The sequence below is a fragment of the Pelecanus crispus genome, chromosome 1 (assembly GCF_030463565.1).
Source record: "Pelecanus crispus isolate bPelCri1 chromosome 1, bPelCri1.pri, whole genome shotgun sequence".
NCBI lineage: Eukaryota > Metazoa > Chordata > Aves > Pelecaniformes > Pelecanidae > Pelecanus > Pelecanus crispus.
The window spans coordinates 37,933,828-37,948,321 of record NC_134643.1 but is presented as its reverse complement, the minus strand read 5'-3'; the positions used below and the strand labels follow the sequence as shown (position 1 = coordinate 37,948,321).

Genomic DNA, 14,494 nt, shown 5'->3' with positions numbered 1-14,494 from the left:
CTTCAAGAGGGCCAGAGAGAAGATCTGGGGAACTACAGGCTAGTCTGCCTCATCTCAATCCCACAGAAGGTGATGGAACAACTAATCCTGGAAACTACTACCAGATATATGAAGGACAAGAAGGTGACGAGGACCAGTCAGCATGGATTTATGAAATGGAAATGTTACTTAATCAGCCTGATAGCCTTCTATGATGAGATTACTAGCTTGGCAAATGAGGGGGGAGCAATGGATGTTGTTTATCTGAACTTTATTAAGCCTTTTGACACCGTCTCCTGTAACATTCTCATAGACAAGCAGATGAAGCATGGGTCACATAAGTGTACAGTGAAATGGACTGAAAACCAGGAGCATGGTTGGGCCAAGATGATTCTGACTAGTGGCACAAAGTCCAGTTGGAGGCCAGTCACTAGTGCTATACTCCAGGGGTTAATACTAGGTCCTATACTCTCTAACACCTTTATTAACGACCAGAACATCAGGACAGAGTGCACCATCAGCGAGATTAGAGACGACACAAAATTAGAAGGAGGGGCTGATACACCAGATGGGTGTGCTGCCATTCAGATGGACCTTGACAGGCTGGAGAAAGGGGCAAACAGGAACCTCATGAAGTTCAATCGAAGGAAATGCAAAGGCCTGCACCTGGGGAAGAATAACCCTAGGCACCAGTAGTACAAACTGGGGTGTGGGAGGGGAGCAGGTCCTGCTGGACAAAAAGCTGAACATGAGCCAGCAATGTGTCCTTGGGCCAACAACTTTGTGGGCTGCATTGGGAAAAGCACTGCCAGCAGGTCAAGGGAGGTGATCCTTCCACTCCACTCAGCACTAGCGAGACACCCCCAGAGTGCTGAGTTCACTTCTGGGCTCCCCAGTACCACAGAGACAGGGATATACTGGACTAAGTCCAGTGAGAGGCCACAAAGGTCTCAATCAAGGGTTTGCAGCACCTGACCTATGTGGAGAGGCTGAGAGAGCTGGGACTGTTCAGCCTGGAGAAGAGAAGGCTCCAGAGTGATGTATCAATGTGTATAAATACCTAGTGGGAGGGAACGAAGAAGATGGAGCAAGACCCTTCTCCATGGTGGCCACTGAAGGGACCAAAGGACATGGGTATAAACTGAAAGAAATGAAATTCCATCTGAACACAAGATGATGTTCACCACCTCCCCACGCCCCCAAAAAAAAAGAAGTGATAAACTGTCACTTTTACAGTGAGGGTGGTCCAAAACTGGAACAGGTTGACCAAAGTGGCTATGCAGTCTACATCCCTGGAGATACTCAAAATGTGCCTGGAACATGGTCCTGGGCAACCTGCTCCAGCTGCCCCTGCTTTGAGTAGGGGGACTGGATGAGATTATCTCAAGAGGTCCTTCCATCCTCAAGGACTCTGATTCTGTGAAGGTGTGGTTATAATCAGGCTAACATACAATTTAGTATTTTAAAGCAAACTTTAGTATGTTTAACCTACTTCAGTTTAGACTATTCTCTTCTTACAAAAAAACAACTAATTCAGCTAATCATACTTCTTTGGGGGTTGTGCATGAAAGGTTGATATTTTAGCATTCGGTAATCAAAAAAATTTTTAATGTTCAGGGCATACATTTGTTAAACTTTCTCAACCCTGCATTAACTGATATTAATGAACATGTTTGTTAAACTAACTTGAAAATGTCTGTTGTACATTACCAATGTTTGATGTTTACCCACAGGGGCTCAGACACACCATTACCATAGTCTAACAAGTTATTAGGCATCAGCAAACTGCAGTCCAGCTCCTGACTGGCAGAAAAGCTCTGACAGCTCTTGCTTTTACAATTTAAGACAGAGTAAGTCCCCAGTTAGCTCTGTTCTCCACAATTATGTTTCCTGCAGCACAGTCAGTAGAAAGGCGCACCTGTCTGCACATCAACTGCTTCAGGGAAAAAAACCCAGATTTTAAATCTCTTCATTAGAGATGATAACTTTCATTTCAACAGACAAAACCAGTTTTTCTTTTGAAGACTCATGGATATTTTTTCCAAAAAAACTTGGATACACAAGCATTAAATTATTTCAAAAAGGATAGCTAAGCATCTTTTATTCAATTTTTTTTTTCTTTAAAAACATTATGGGGTCCAGCTCAGAAACACAAAAGAATCAAGTAAGAGCCTTTAGACCTTTTCCAAGATAAAAAGGCATACAGTTTTGAACCAGAAAAAAAAAATTCTGAAAAAACCTTCCATGTGACAAACATTGTAAGAAAACATTCATTATTACAAGGAGAAAAAACTATGAATGTGTACAATCTCAAATTTTTGTACAGTCAAAAAAAAAAATCAATGTATTCCTTTTACATGCAAAAATTGTTAAAATTAACAGCAAACTATCTGTAAATTATGCAAAGTAGCCAGCTATTTGATCAGGATGATATATTCCACAGTGAAGTTTAAAAAAACAATGGATCAGAACTAAACCTGTTACTTTTATTATACACACAGATGTATATTGATAGATTAAAAATTCTAAGTTTTTTACCATATAGTAGGCATTTTTTAAGAATATGATAAACGAGTATTCAATCTGTTGATGTATTCAGTCTTCTAAGAAAACAGCAAACAATACTCTAAAATTAGAAGGAAATAAGTTTCTACTTAATATCTTCTTTGTATGATTATCTAACTTGTCTTTATATTTGCACATAAACAGGTAACAACTTCTTAAGACAAAACTAATAGAAACCTTGTCCTTGTTATTCATTTGGTAATACATGGAACTTCAAAACTTAAGCTCCTTCCTTGTCCTTGTCTCAAGTTTTATAATCACAGATTACATAGAAGGTTTTAATTGTTGTACAGTTTTTCCTGAACACAGCTAATTTGATTTTGCAGTACAATTGCTTTAGTTACTTAACTACAACCTTGGATTTCTTTTTATATCTTAGTTTAAAACATCCTCTTGATGATAATAAACCGTTCAAATAGGGTTGGTTGGTTGGTTGTTTTTCTGCCTGTGGAATTATCTCCCACAGAAGGATACAGATATGAAAAAAAAAAATATTGTCTGCACACAGATCACAAGTCTTCATTCAAGGACTGTGATCAGCAGCAACTAAGCTACCAAAGCAACTGGGATCTCCAGGTTTGGATGAGTTTGTCACATGTATGACACTGAGGAGACAATTATTCACAGAAAAGTTAGTATAACAAAGTTTTCTGCAGAACTGCCCATTAATGCCGAGTAATACCTATTTTGGGAGCAGATGAGAGTAAACACATTCCAGGAGAAGTCACTATGAGCTCCCTAGACAAAGTTTCACAGAAGCCAAGCTCCCTGAGCAACAAACATCCCAGTAGCTGATATAAACGGCTGATAAAAAACAGAACCTCTCAGCAAAAAATCCAGCTATTCCTGAGCCTGACTGACCCTGTGCACATTTTAAGAATGTACACCACATTCAGATACTTCCAGACAACAAACCCCACCACAAACCAAAAACCAAACCCAACCCACAAACTTTTTAAGCAGCATTAAAATACAAGACAATAGCAGATATCATTAAACCTTAGTAGAGGTTTTTATAGAGGATGTTGCAATTACTTCCAAAATTAAGTAAATTCAGAAGTTAGAAGAACAGTACACATAAAAGAAATCCAAACACTGACAGGCTTGGACACAGAGCTGAAATTCTAAGTTGCCCAGCAGGTCTCTGTTCCTACATAAAAAGGATCTGAAACTTGAAATAACTTCTTCCTAGTTTCTTCAGAAGAAGAGACAATTATGATGATAATTGATCTTTTCACTTGTACCAATTCATTACACTTTTAAGAGAAACAGAATTATCATTTTCGAAAGTGTTCCTTCCTATACTGAGCTGAGGTCCCTTTCAAAGTAAATATGTTCTTTTCTTGCAGTAGAAAAAGATGCTCACACCTTTAACATGTTTCTCATAAAAAACTGCCAACATTCAACACCTCCAGCAGGAAGAAAGAAAAATTGCCAGAAGCAGCAATCAAATACAAAGATTACGGTTATGCTTCTGCTAACAAGAAAGAGGAAGGGAAAAAGTGCAGAACATCTTACCATCTCTCATTTACAACTGTCACAACATAGGTTGTGCTGCCATTCAGACAGATCTTGGCAGGCTGGAGAAATGGGCAGACAGGAACCTAATGAAGTTCAATCAAAGGAAATGCAGAGGCCTGCACCTGCGGAAGAATAACCCCAGGCACCAGTAGCACAAACTGGGGGTGGGGTGGTGGTTGGAACAGGCAACTGGATGGAAAGCAGCTTCGCAGAGAAGCACCTGGGGCCCTGCTGGACAAAAAGCTGAACATGAGCCAGCAGTGTGTCCTTGTGGCCACGGCAGCCAACAGCCTCCTGGGCTGCACTGAGAAGAGTATTGCCAGCAGGCTGAGAGGTGATCCCTCCCCTCCACTCAGCACTGGCGAGACACCCCCAGAGTGCTGGGTTCACTTCTGGGCTCCCCAGTACCGCAGGGACAGGGATATACTGGAGCAAGTCCAGTGAGAGGCCACAAAGGCGGTCAAGGCATTGCAGCATCTGACCTACGTGGAGAGGCTGAGAGAGCTGGGACTGTTCAGCCTGGAGAAGAGAAGACTCCAGAGCAATTTTGTCAATGTGTAGTAATACCTGCTGGGGGAGGGTAAAGAAAACTGAGCCAAACTCTTCTTGGTGGTGCCCACTGGAAGGAGGAGAGGCAATGGGCACAAACTGAAGCACAGGCAATTCCGTGTAAATATAAAAAATTTTGTTTTACAGTGAGGGTTATCAAACAGTGGAATAGGTGTTCCAGGGAGGCTGTGGAGCCTCCATCCTTGGAGATGCTCAAAACCTGACTGGACATGGTCCCAAGCAACCTGCTCTAGGTTACCCTTCTTTGAGCAGGTGGGTTGGACTAGACAGTCTCCAGAGCTGCCTTCCAACCTCAACTATTCTGTGATTCTGTGAAAAGCTTAGCTGATATTCTGAAATGATCCTGCCCTTTTCAAGCATTATAAATCTTTCATACTTTCCCATATTCTATATTTTGACCTTTCTAAATACGGCATTTTATTCCCTGGCCTCAGAATTTATGTTTACAATTTGTACTCTTCTAAAACAAGCCTTACAAAGCGGTAGTCTCAGCAGGAACCGGTGTGAGACCAGTGTGTGACCAATGACAGGACTGTAGGAAGGTATCTGGATGTATCCTTTTTGTTATGACAAACTAATACTACTAATGAATCTCGCACAGAATACTCAAAAGCAAATGTTTAATATTTCTACCCCTTTAAACATTTATTAGATTTTTCATAAAGTTTTAAACAGATGTAAAAACCTGTGCCCATTACTGCTTGTTGACAGTTTCTATTTGAATACACTAAATTTTGCAAACCTTCCACTATTACAATGCATTTGAATACCAAATTTCAATTAATCTTTCTGATAGCTGCCAGACCTCAAAAACATACCCCAGCTTCACAGTAAAACTATTTATCCTCATTTGCTGATTTACTTATAGCTTCCTCTGACACCAGTATTACCATTTTACTTGTCCCCAGATCAAACATTTTCCAGGAGATATTCTTTAATTTATATACTGCTCCTGAAGGCTTTCCATAAAGTAGAATGGAAATTTGGCAGAATAAAAGCAGGTACCATCATCAAGAATATCTTCCTACCAAGACTTCCAAAATAATCCATGACAAAATTCTTTTAACCTTCAAAATCTACACCTAAAATTTGACTCAGAATTTACATTTCTACTAGATGTTTTTTGAGGTCAGAGGTTAAACTTCAAGTATTTTGCATCCCATTCTTTCTGCTGCTCTACATCCTCGATTCTTTGTGTCATAACATCTTGCTAAGCAAGATTATACTGTTCATACTAAGCCTCAATTGAACCCAGACTTCATTAAACAACTTAATAAAAGCTAGTGGTCCTAATAAAAGTGCTTGAGATAAAGCACCAAAGATAAAGAATCTCTGTCCTTCAAATGATAAACAATGATACTATAAAAATGTTTTAAACCAAAGTGAACTTCAATTACACGAATGCAGAATATCAAAAGCAGTAAGAGGAACTTAAAAGAACTTTTTGTGAAAGATATGCTCAAGAACCAGCCAACAAACAGAAAAAACAGTTAAGCCTCTTTGTAAGGCTGAGATTGTGTTAGTTTACTAGGAACTAGTCCTGACCGTTCTTCAGAACCAACAGAACATGATTCAGATTCTGGAAACAATATTAAAAAAAATTATCCATCTAAATGAGAAAAAACACACTCAAGTCTTTCTACTCACTTGCCATTATCAAGGTGCTGTTGATAATGGCAGCAGGAAGAACAGAAAAAAAGAACATCATACTCTGTTAATTGATGACAGCCCAACAAAGAAGAAAAACAACATGCTGGTAATGTAGACTGCAATTTAAATAACGTTTATGTGTAAATACTGTGCTCTGGAGATAAAAGGACAAGCTACCCATGAAAACATTTTACATATAAGAAAAATACTGATAAAATACATGTATCTGTATTCTCGTAACAGATACACTATGCTTTGAAACAGATATCTAAATAAAATAAACCAAGTTTTACAGTTTTCTACTATGGACTTTTTTCCTATTTTTAAGCAGGATAATGCATATCACTGGCTGAAATCAACAAAATTAAGCCACGTATATGCAGGAATTCACCAGTATTATGTCACGTTCTACAATGTGCAGCACTTATAACAAATACACTATTTGGCATATTTTCAGCTAAAACATCTGAAGGCCCATTTTCAAAATAAAATGCCACTTTCAAAACAATTTTTTTTTTTTAAGCGAACTAACGTGTAAAAATAGTTAAGCTATAGTGAATAACATGACTTAAATTCACAACTTACTTAGGGGTTGAAGGACCTCTTGGCCATGTTCCATCCTCATTCTTCTGTTCTATCACCAGTACCTACCACAAAAAGTGTAATAAGAAAACTGAAATACAAATATCAATAGATTGCTTTCTGTTCCAACCTGTTTAATAGATTTGCTGACACGTGATTGAGATGGAAAAGACTGATGTTTAAGTTACTATTCCCTGAGAATACTCCATTCAATTATACTGCACCTTCCTCTGGCTCTACTTTTTTCTCCCCACATCTTAATTTGTGCAACTTGGGCAAGCCAGTTAGTATTTCTGTATCTCAACAATCCATGGATAAAATGGCAAGACCTTGCCTCTCAAAGAGGTCAAAAGATGACCTGCAATGTCTAAACAGCATCTATGAATCTATAGAAATCACATGCCTATACAACAGCCCTGTTAAAGGGATATTCCTGAAGGAATTTTGCCTCACACACAACACAGATCAGTAGGAAAAAAAAAAAAAAAACAAACCCAAACTATTTTCTGCCTTGATAGCCTTAAAATCATACCTGTCTGGCTACTCCTGTATTTTTTGCAGAAGTATTAATCCAGTATTAATTTTCCAATGGGACAGTTGGCTAATGAAATTAATTTCATTCAAGTTGTTATTGGTACAAAAGGGAGTACAGAACACTCAGTCCTAAACACAGGCATCAAGTGCCATTTGAAACGCCTTTTGGTATTTGAGGTATCTGCCCTACGCTGGCAGATATGACACAGGACCTACAAAAAGCTCATGCCTTTCTGGACTGACAGCTGGGATAGCCAGATCATTTGAAACGGTAACTAGACTCCAATATTTAAGCTGAATCTAACTCTTAACTTCCAATGCAACTAATTCTGCATAACTGCACACTGATGCTTCAGGATGCTAATTAACTGCCATGCTATGCCTGTATGTGTCTACACAATGACATACATTCACATATGTACTTATGCTCAAAACCTTATACGTAAGTCATGCTGCCACTCGAAGATGTAACCACATTATCAGTCTGAATACACTGAGACATGACATTGAAAACTAGCTTTCTATCATGACCAGCTTTCTATCTGGAAAAGAGTAGTCTGCTATCTTTGGTCATGAATGCTGTAAGACAGATTCTGCCGTATTTCCTTCCATTGGCTCTGAGAGACTATTAAATAAAAGGAAGATTTAGACTGAAGAGTTCAATGGAACCCCTAAAGGTTCACTTCAGAAACCAACTGATAAATTCAAAACTTTAATTTACTCAATCACATACATAGTTCAGAATTATGCCGTAAAAAAATAACTATTGGGTTAGATAGACTATAATAGTCAGAATAACTATTATTAGATTAGGAGGCTCAGCAAGAAAAATAACAACCTTGTGTGTCAGCAAGTGCAACTGACCAAACACACATGGTCTACCATGACATTTAGCATTTTCAAAAACCATGGTTAAACTCGGTTTTGAACAATATTTGTTTTGCTGAAAGTACAGATGTCACCTAGAGATCTTTTTATGGCTATATTAGACCATGCTTGCTTCACAGTTAATGTTTCACTGGGATAGAGGCAATTTGCAAGTTACATCTGTGACGCAAATCTTTTATGGGAGATGTGGGCTCTTCCAGCAGGACCTCTGCATTGTTAAAATTACCTGTGTGAGGGTTTAAGTGCATGCAGCATAAAGCTAAAGGGCACAATAGTTCAAGCTGTTATTTTAGTGCACTGATTACTTACCTTCCATGCCACAAAAGAAAACTGAAGCACAGCATAAATAGTGCTGGTAAGTAAGTTAGAGTCAAGTATTTCAAGGCAAAAGGAAATACTTCAATATAACCTTGCCTACAATTACTGCCATCAAATCGCATCCATTCATATTTGTAGCACAACAGCAGGAACTACAGCTGTTGAAAAAACATCCAACTGTATCTGAAGACTAAAGAATCAATGCAATAATCTGGAAAGGTATTTTAACCATGAAATTGTTCAATCAGTTCACATTTATATTTGTGTAGCTTTAACATCCAATACTTGTTCTTTATATTTATCTGGAAAGGGAAAAAAATTGTCTTAGAAGAAATCCTCCCATAAAGGGACTTCAAAGTGATGACATAGTCTCACACTGAAGCAGGTTTTCAAGCTCTTTTGTTTCTATAGTTCTTCTCTGAAATATTTTCATTTTTTCTTATTTTCTTTCTGAAATCTGGACAGTGGAATTTGAGTAGAAGACATTACTCTAAGAGTACCTAAAAAGTTCTTCAAATTTTGAGTTTAATTATAGGAACATATCCCAAATCCTAGCAATATTTTTTTATTTCAGGTTTTACCAAATTCAAGTCAGAAATGTTACATTCATTTACTTTCAATTCACCAGGAGAGTTAAACTCATCTTTAATCCTGAAAATACACTCAAAGACTACTTTTACTTTGATGAATTTGTTTATAAAATCCTCTACCCCTAACACAATCTATTAGGAGGCAATTTTCATTTAAAAAGAAGGAGAATTCATTGGGTATAGCTACATTTTCATGAGCAAAAAAATAAACATATAAAAAAAGGAAATAAGATTACACTGTACCTGTCCCTGGTATAAACCAGCATCCTGTATGGTACTGTCTGGTTTATTCAAAGGTTCAAAAGTATTACTCATGTATTTGTTCCACAATCTGGTCTCTTTTTCACCTGGAATATTGAAGATTTTTCTTATCTCTTTTTCAATTGTATCTGTTTTGAAAGGGAGAGAACACAAGTTTGGCATTTCACTACATAAACAGTATAAGGCCAGATAAAGCATCAGAATCACCTACTCTTTTCTTATATTCAAAATATGAATGAAACTGTAGAAATAGCCGTGCAACTACATCATGCTGTAGGACAACCAGGAAGTTGCTAGTTCGCTTGCCTTTAAAAGGCAAACAGTCAAAGGACTATTTTATTCCCTCCTGAATCTCTTAGCAAAGCAGACCAAATAAAGACAAGTAGATAAATAACAGATGACAGGAGGTACCTAGGTACCCATCTACTAATTTCTCAGACTGTGGTAACACAGGAGTGTGGGTGGGTAGGGAATGATTAGAAGCAAGACTGGCAGCAAAACCAGGTGCAGGGAGTGCAAGTCATTCTGTTCCTCTCCCTAAATCAAACCCTTCTTGGTTTTCACTCTTCTACTACCCATATTCCAGTGCAATAAGCACTAACCACAGTATATATGCATAAAGTTTAATTTACACACTCACAGAAATTAAAGACTACTCTGTAAAACTGAAATGCATAAATTTATTTTAAAAGGATGATGAAAGATTTTACATCCCTGAAAGATTTACCATAAAAAGGTCTACCAGCTCCTACTCTGCCTGCCACAAATATAATCAGTGTTACATATTTTTTAGCTAGTATAACTATTGTCTACAACTGAAATTTAAGAAGTTAATTCTCCTTACGCAAAAGTAGAATTTATTAAAGAGTTCTTTAATTTGAACTAGTATGTACAGTGCTATACCACAGCAACCTCACTTAAGATTTTTCTTTTTAATTGGTACACTCATAAAGCCCCATGGAAGCCAAGTCTCATAACAGCTAACACAGAAACCAAAACAGGAGTCAAGAAACGTACAGTTTATTCCTGATGATCACTGAAAACACAATTATAAAAATGGGCACTGTAAGCTGTTTGAGAGACATTCCCCCGAAGTCTCAGGATAAAACACCAGTCTGTCAGCTCCCCTAACATTCCCCTTGCTCCCTTTTACTTGAGATTATTATTTTCTCTTCCGCTATGTTAAATATAAAAAGTCAAAATGAGTCCTGAAGCTTAAAAGTACCTTTAACAATCCAGCCATTGGCTTATGAAATGCATGACAACTGGCCAATATAATGTTTGTAGATATTGTAGACAACTGAATACAATTTCCTTCTATACTAGTTAACACACATTTTAGTATGAAAGCAAGTGTTAGACTGGATCATCTGTTTCCGTAATAGAGATGATATGTAGGCAAGGTAGGTGCTATAAACAAGGCAATAGGCTGTTACTTGACTTGTGACCTTTTTAAAAAAAATCATGTACTGTCAGAATAAATTCTGAAACAATTATTTCAAATAACTGTATTTGAATGTAAGAATGAAACTAGACAGCAACAATCTTAAAAAAAAATCCAGATTTATCAATGACTTTCACTAAAAGAATTTACAAAAGATAATTTTTCATCATGCCATTAACACCATGACAATTAATTATTTGAGCATTGCAGCTCATATTCTTTTCAAGTACTAAGCTAACATTTATTATGTTAATTTTTAACATATTCCAGTTTCACTAACAGAACTGTTATGAGACAGGAAGCACCAATCCTATCAGATGACTACACTTTATGTCCAAGACTCTGGGAAGAGCATGTTCCACTTGACTATTCTGCTAATTTTGATACTGTGAAACTGAGGTTCTTTTGCATACTTCCATGAATGTAACCAATGCACACTTTGTAATTCTTCCCTCTGCCCCCCAGCAAGCATCACTGCAGTGCTGGCTTATGATCTGAAGTGAAAGTGGCTGTTTTATTCCATAAATGAAAACATTACATTCAAAGAGGTATAGTCTGAGGCATATTGTGTACAGGGTTCTCCTCTAGTAGTATTATACTCATCCCACATATGAGATGATTAGTACTAGGACGATGTCTAAAAGAGACAGGAAGAGCTGCCCTTTAAAGGTGCCTCTCACTCTATCAGCTATACAGCCACAACTTGAGATAGTTCAATTTGAGAGTTAAAGGTTATGGATCCTATGTAGGATATATCCTATATCGTTAAAAATCAGATAGCTCCTCCAACAAAAAGGCTGCATGATTTAAGTACTATTTTGCAAGACTACACGGAAGAGTCTTGATGAGATGCTGGAGAACGTCAGTGGGTCCTAATACAAGTACACCCTGGCTCCTAAAGGCTAGTGCTATCACAAATACTGGCTAAAGGAAACTGTAGTAAGATGTTATCTGTATTATGAAACAGTAATCCCAGCTTCCTAAAGAAGGGAAAGGCTAATCACAGATCCCATAATAGACTGTCCTCAAGGGTGGCAAGTTTTACATTCTTGTATTCTGCAGCAAATTAAAGGGAAGGATGAATCAAAGCCATTTGCCAAGATAATTTGCTAGGAAAAGTCCAAAAGTCCATTAGATGCAGAGCCACTGGTGTAATCTTCCACAAAGTTTATCAGCTCAGTTTTGGAATTGTTTTATGGCATTGCAGACACAATCTGACTCCTATTCATGCATGACAGAGTCTTTCTGTCATTTTGTGGTTTGTAATAAAGGTAGAAAAGGCCTATACATTAGCTGATGACTTAGTTTTATCATACTTTCAGATGATTAAGACTCCTGAATGGATCATTAACTCATTTTCACTCAGAGGCCCTGATGCTCTCTACGATCAGCAACAATAACTAGACTGAAATGCTGCCTGAACTACATCTATTGTCTAGCTCATTTTCTTTTTAGAACTAAAAAATCACTCCCACTTCCTCAAAAAGAGTTAGTTGCCAATCAGTCTCAAAGTTAACAGGCACTGCCTCCAAGGTGAGAGTCCTCAATTGTAGGAGATTCCCAAGAAGGTCCAAAGAACACAACAGATTTGTCCGGTACCACCCCAAGAAAATGACTGTCATTATTAGGTCTGCCCTTTATAATTATTTTTTCCTACCTTGTACTAACTTATTCACATACAGCTTAGCCTTGTTTCCATTTGATTGGAAAAGCAAAGGTATTCCAGGAATAACACACATTTGAAGACTGGTAGGTGAAAATTATATTGTGCTTAGAATATTTAAGACGCTCCAAAACTTTCTCTGTTTATGTGAATTAAGGAAGGTCTTGTACTAATCTTTTGAGGGCAGTAAATTACATAATCAATAATGGTGGGTACAAAAATTAAAACTTCTTGAAAAGACCTAGTACCTTATGTCTGTCCACACACTTCAGTGGCACTGATATTGACTCTTTTGTACTACAAGTCTTCTGCAACTATAATGAAATGCATCCCATACTGGCATATACAAGGAAGGGTGAAAAATCATCAAGATTCTGTAAGATTCCGCTTGCATATTATTTATTGATATAATGAGCATCTCTGCTATATATTTGATGAATTCCAGAACTACCTTAAATACATTTAAGGTAAGGACAGGGGGGAAAAAAGAAAAATCACCTTCTTATTAATGGGTGATAAGAGAAAAACCTCAGGGATCAGTTATTTTTTCACTCTTAAAAGTAGTTTTAATTTTTCTAGCTCTTCTTCTAAGATACAAACTCTTTCGGAAGTCCTGGCTAGGATGGCCCTGCTTGGTGCTCTGCATAAGAAGCTTCAGTTTCAGGAAGGGCATGTTTTTAAGGCTTCCAAGAGCATGTCATCCACATCTCAGGAAAGCAAATAAGGCCAGTGTCTGGAAAGGGGTTACCAGTGAGCCTGACTGTTTCTCATTACCCTTTATGACAATTTTGTCGTAATTCCAATTCTCTCTCTGCTAAGAAAAAATGGATACACCTCCAAGTAACAGTCATTCCAAAATGCCCTGCCTCTGACTAGAGAAAGAAAGTATCAGAAATTCATCCATTACCTATGATTCCAATGATACAATTAAATTCAGTATAGCTGCAACATAGCTTGTATTTGGTCCTCAGGGAAGGATAATGTTAAATTGTTTTTTCTAAGTTTCTGGGTTTGCTTAGAGAATAATGAAATACATCTTCCCAAGTTAAACCAGATCACAAGAAGTCCAATTAACATAAAACATTGGAGACTTGTTTCAAGGACAAACTTCATAATTTTTAAGTGTTTATTCTAATACAAGCAGATGACTACGTGTTTAACTTAAAGACTAAAATTTAACATAGTAAAATGATTCTGTTTTTAAAGCAAGCAATCTGCGAAGAATTAAAGGGTAGCAAGTGTAAGTCACTACCCATAATATAAAGAGAAGCAAAACCTGAGAAAAACTACATTGTTGTCAAAGAATGCAAACAAAGAGTAATGACAGGGCATAAAGTGCCAAGGGCATAAACTACAATTCTAACTGCACAAATACAGCTGATTGAAGGACTCTTATCTCAGACACACATGCACAAATACACCAAAAATTGAGTTTATATCTTTGCGTATGTTCTGTTATTTTCAGAGACAAATATGTTATCAAAATATGTTTTCAAACAATGACACAATGCTTGAAGAGCACGCAAAATAACTACAAATAAAGGTAAGTTAAAGGTTTGAGACAGGACTCAGTTACAATAAAAGATTGTGCCTGGCCTGCCACTTCACAACCCAAAGAATACTGCCTTTGTAGGTCACCTTTAGCCATTAATTTATAAATTCAATTAATTCTCATGTTTTGTAATATACCCTTCTCTTTATGACTAAAAAGTGTTGGCTAATGAAAAACATGAATGGAAACACATGACAAAAATATATTTCTTATACACCATAAGCCAAGAAAAAGTACTATGGAATCCAATAAAGATAATGAAAACCATCACACTGTTCACTTCCTGAACAGCGCAAACCTCTGGGGTTAACACAGATGTCTAGATAATAAAATGCACAATTATTTTTTTAAAATTGTATTAAAAATCCTAAATATTC

The 14,494-nt window shown here is 37.2% G+C and overlaps 1 protein-coding gene across 5 annotated transcripts in view; it reads right to left on the bottom strand.

The window, feature by feature from the left end:
* Positions 1–14,494, bottom strand: part of USP15 (ubiquitin specific peptidase 15) — a 73,735-nt gene that overhangs the window by 32,079 nt on the left and 27,162 nt on the right. For all 5 annotated transcript variants that reach the window (XR_012832048.1, XM_075728124.1, XM_075728143.1 and 2 more), the window contains exons 5-6: positions 9,441–9,586; positions 6,871–6,932 (exon numbers count right to left, since the gene is read on the bottom strand). Coding sequence is in view for 4 of the 5 variants with exons in the window: in XM_075728124.1 (XP_075584239.1) it covers positions 6,871–6,932; positions 9,441–9,586 (208 nt within the window). In the remaining variant the exon portion in view is untranslated. The remainder of the gene's footprint in view (positions 1–6,870; positions 6,933–9,440; positions 9,587–14,494) is intronic.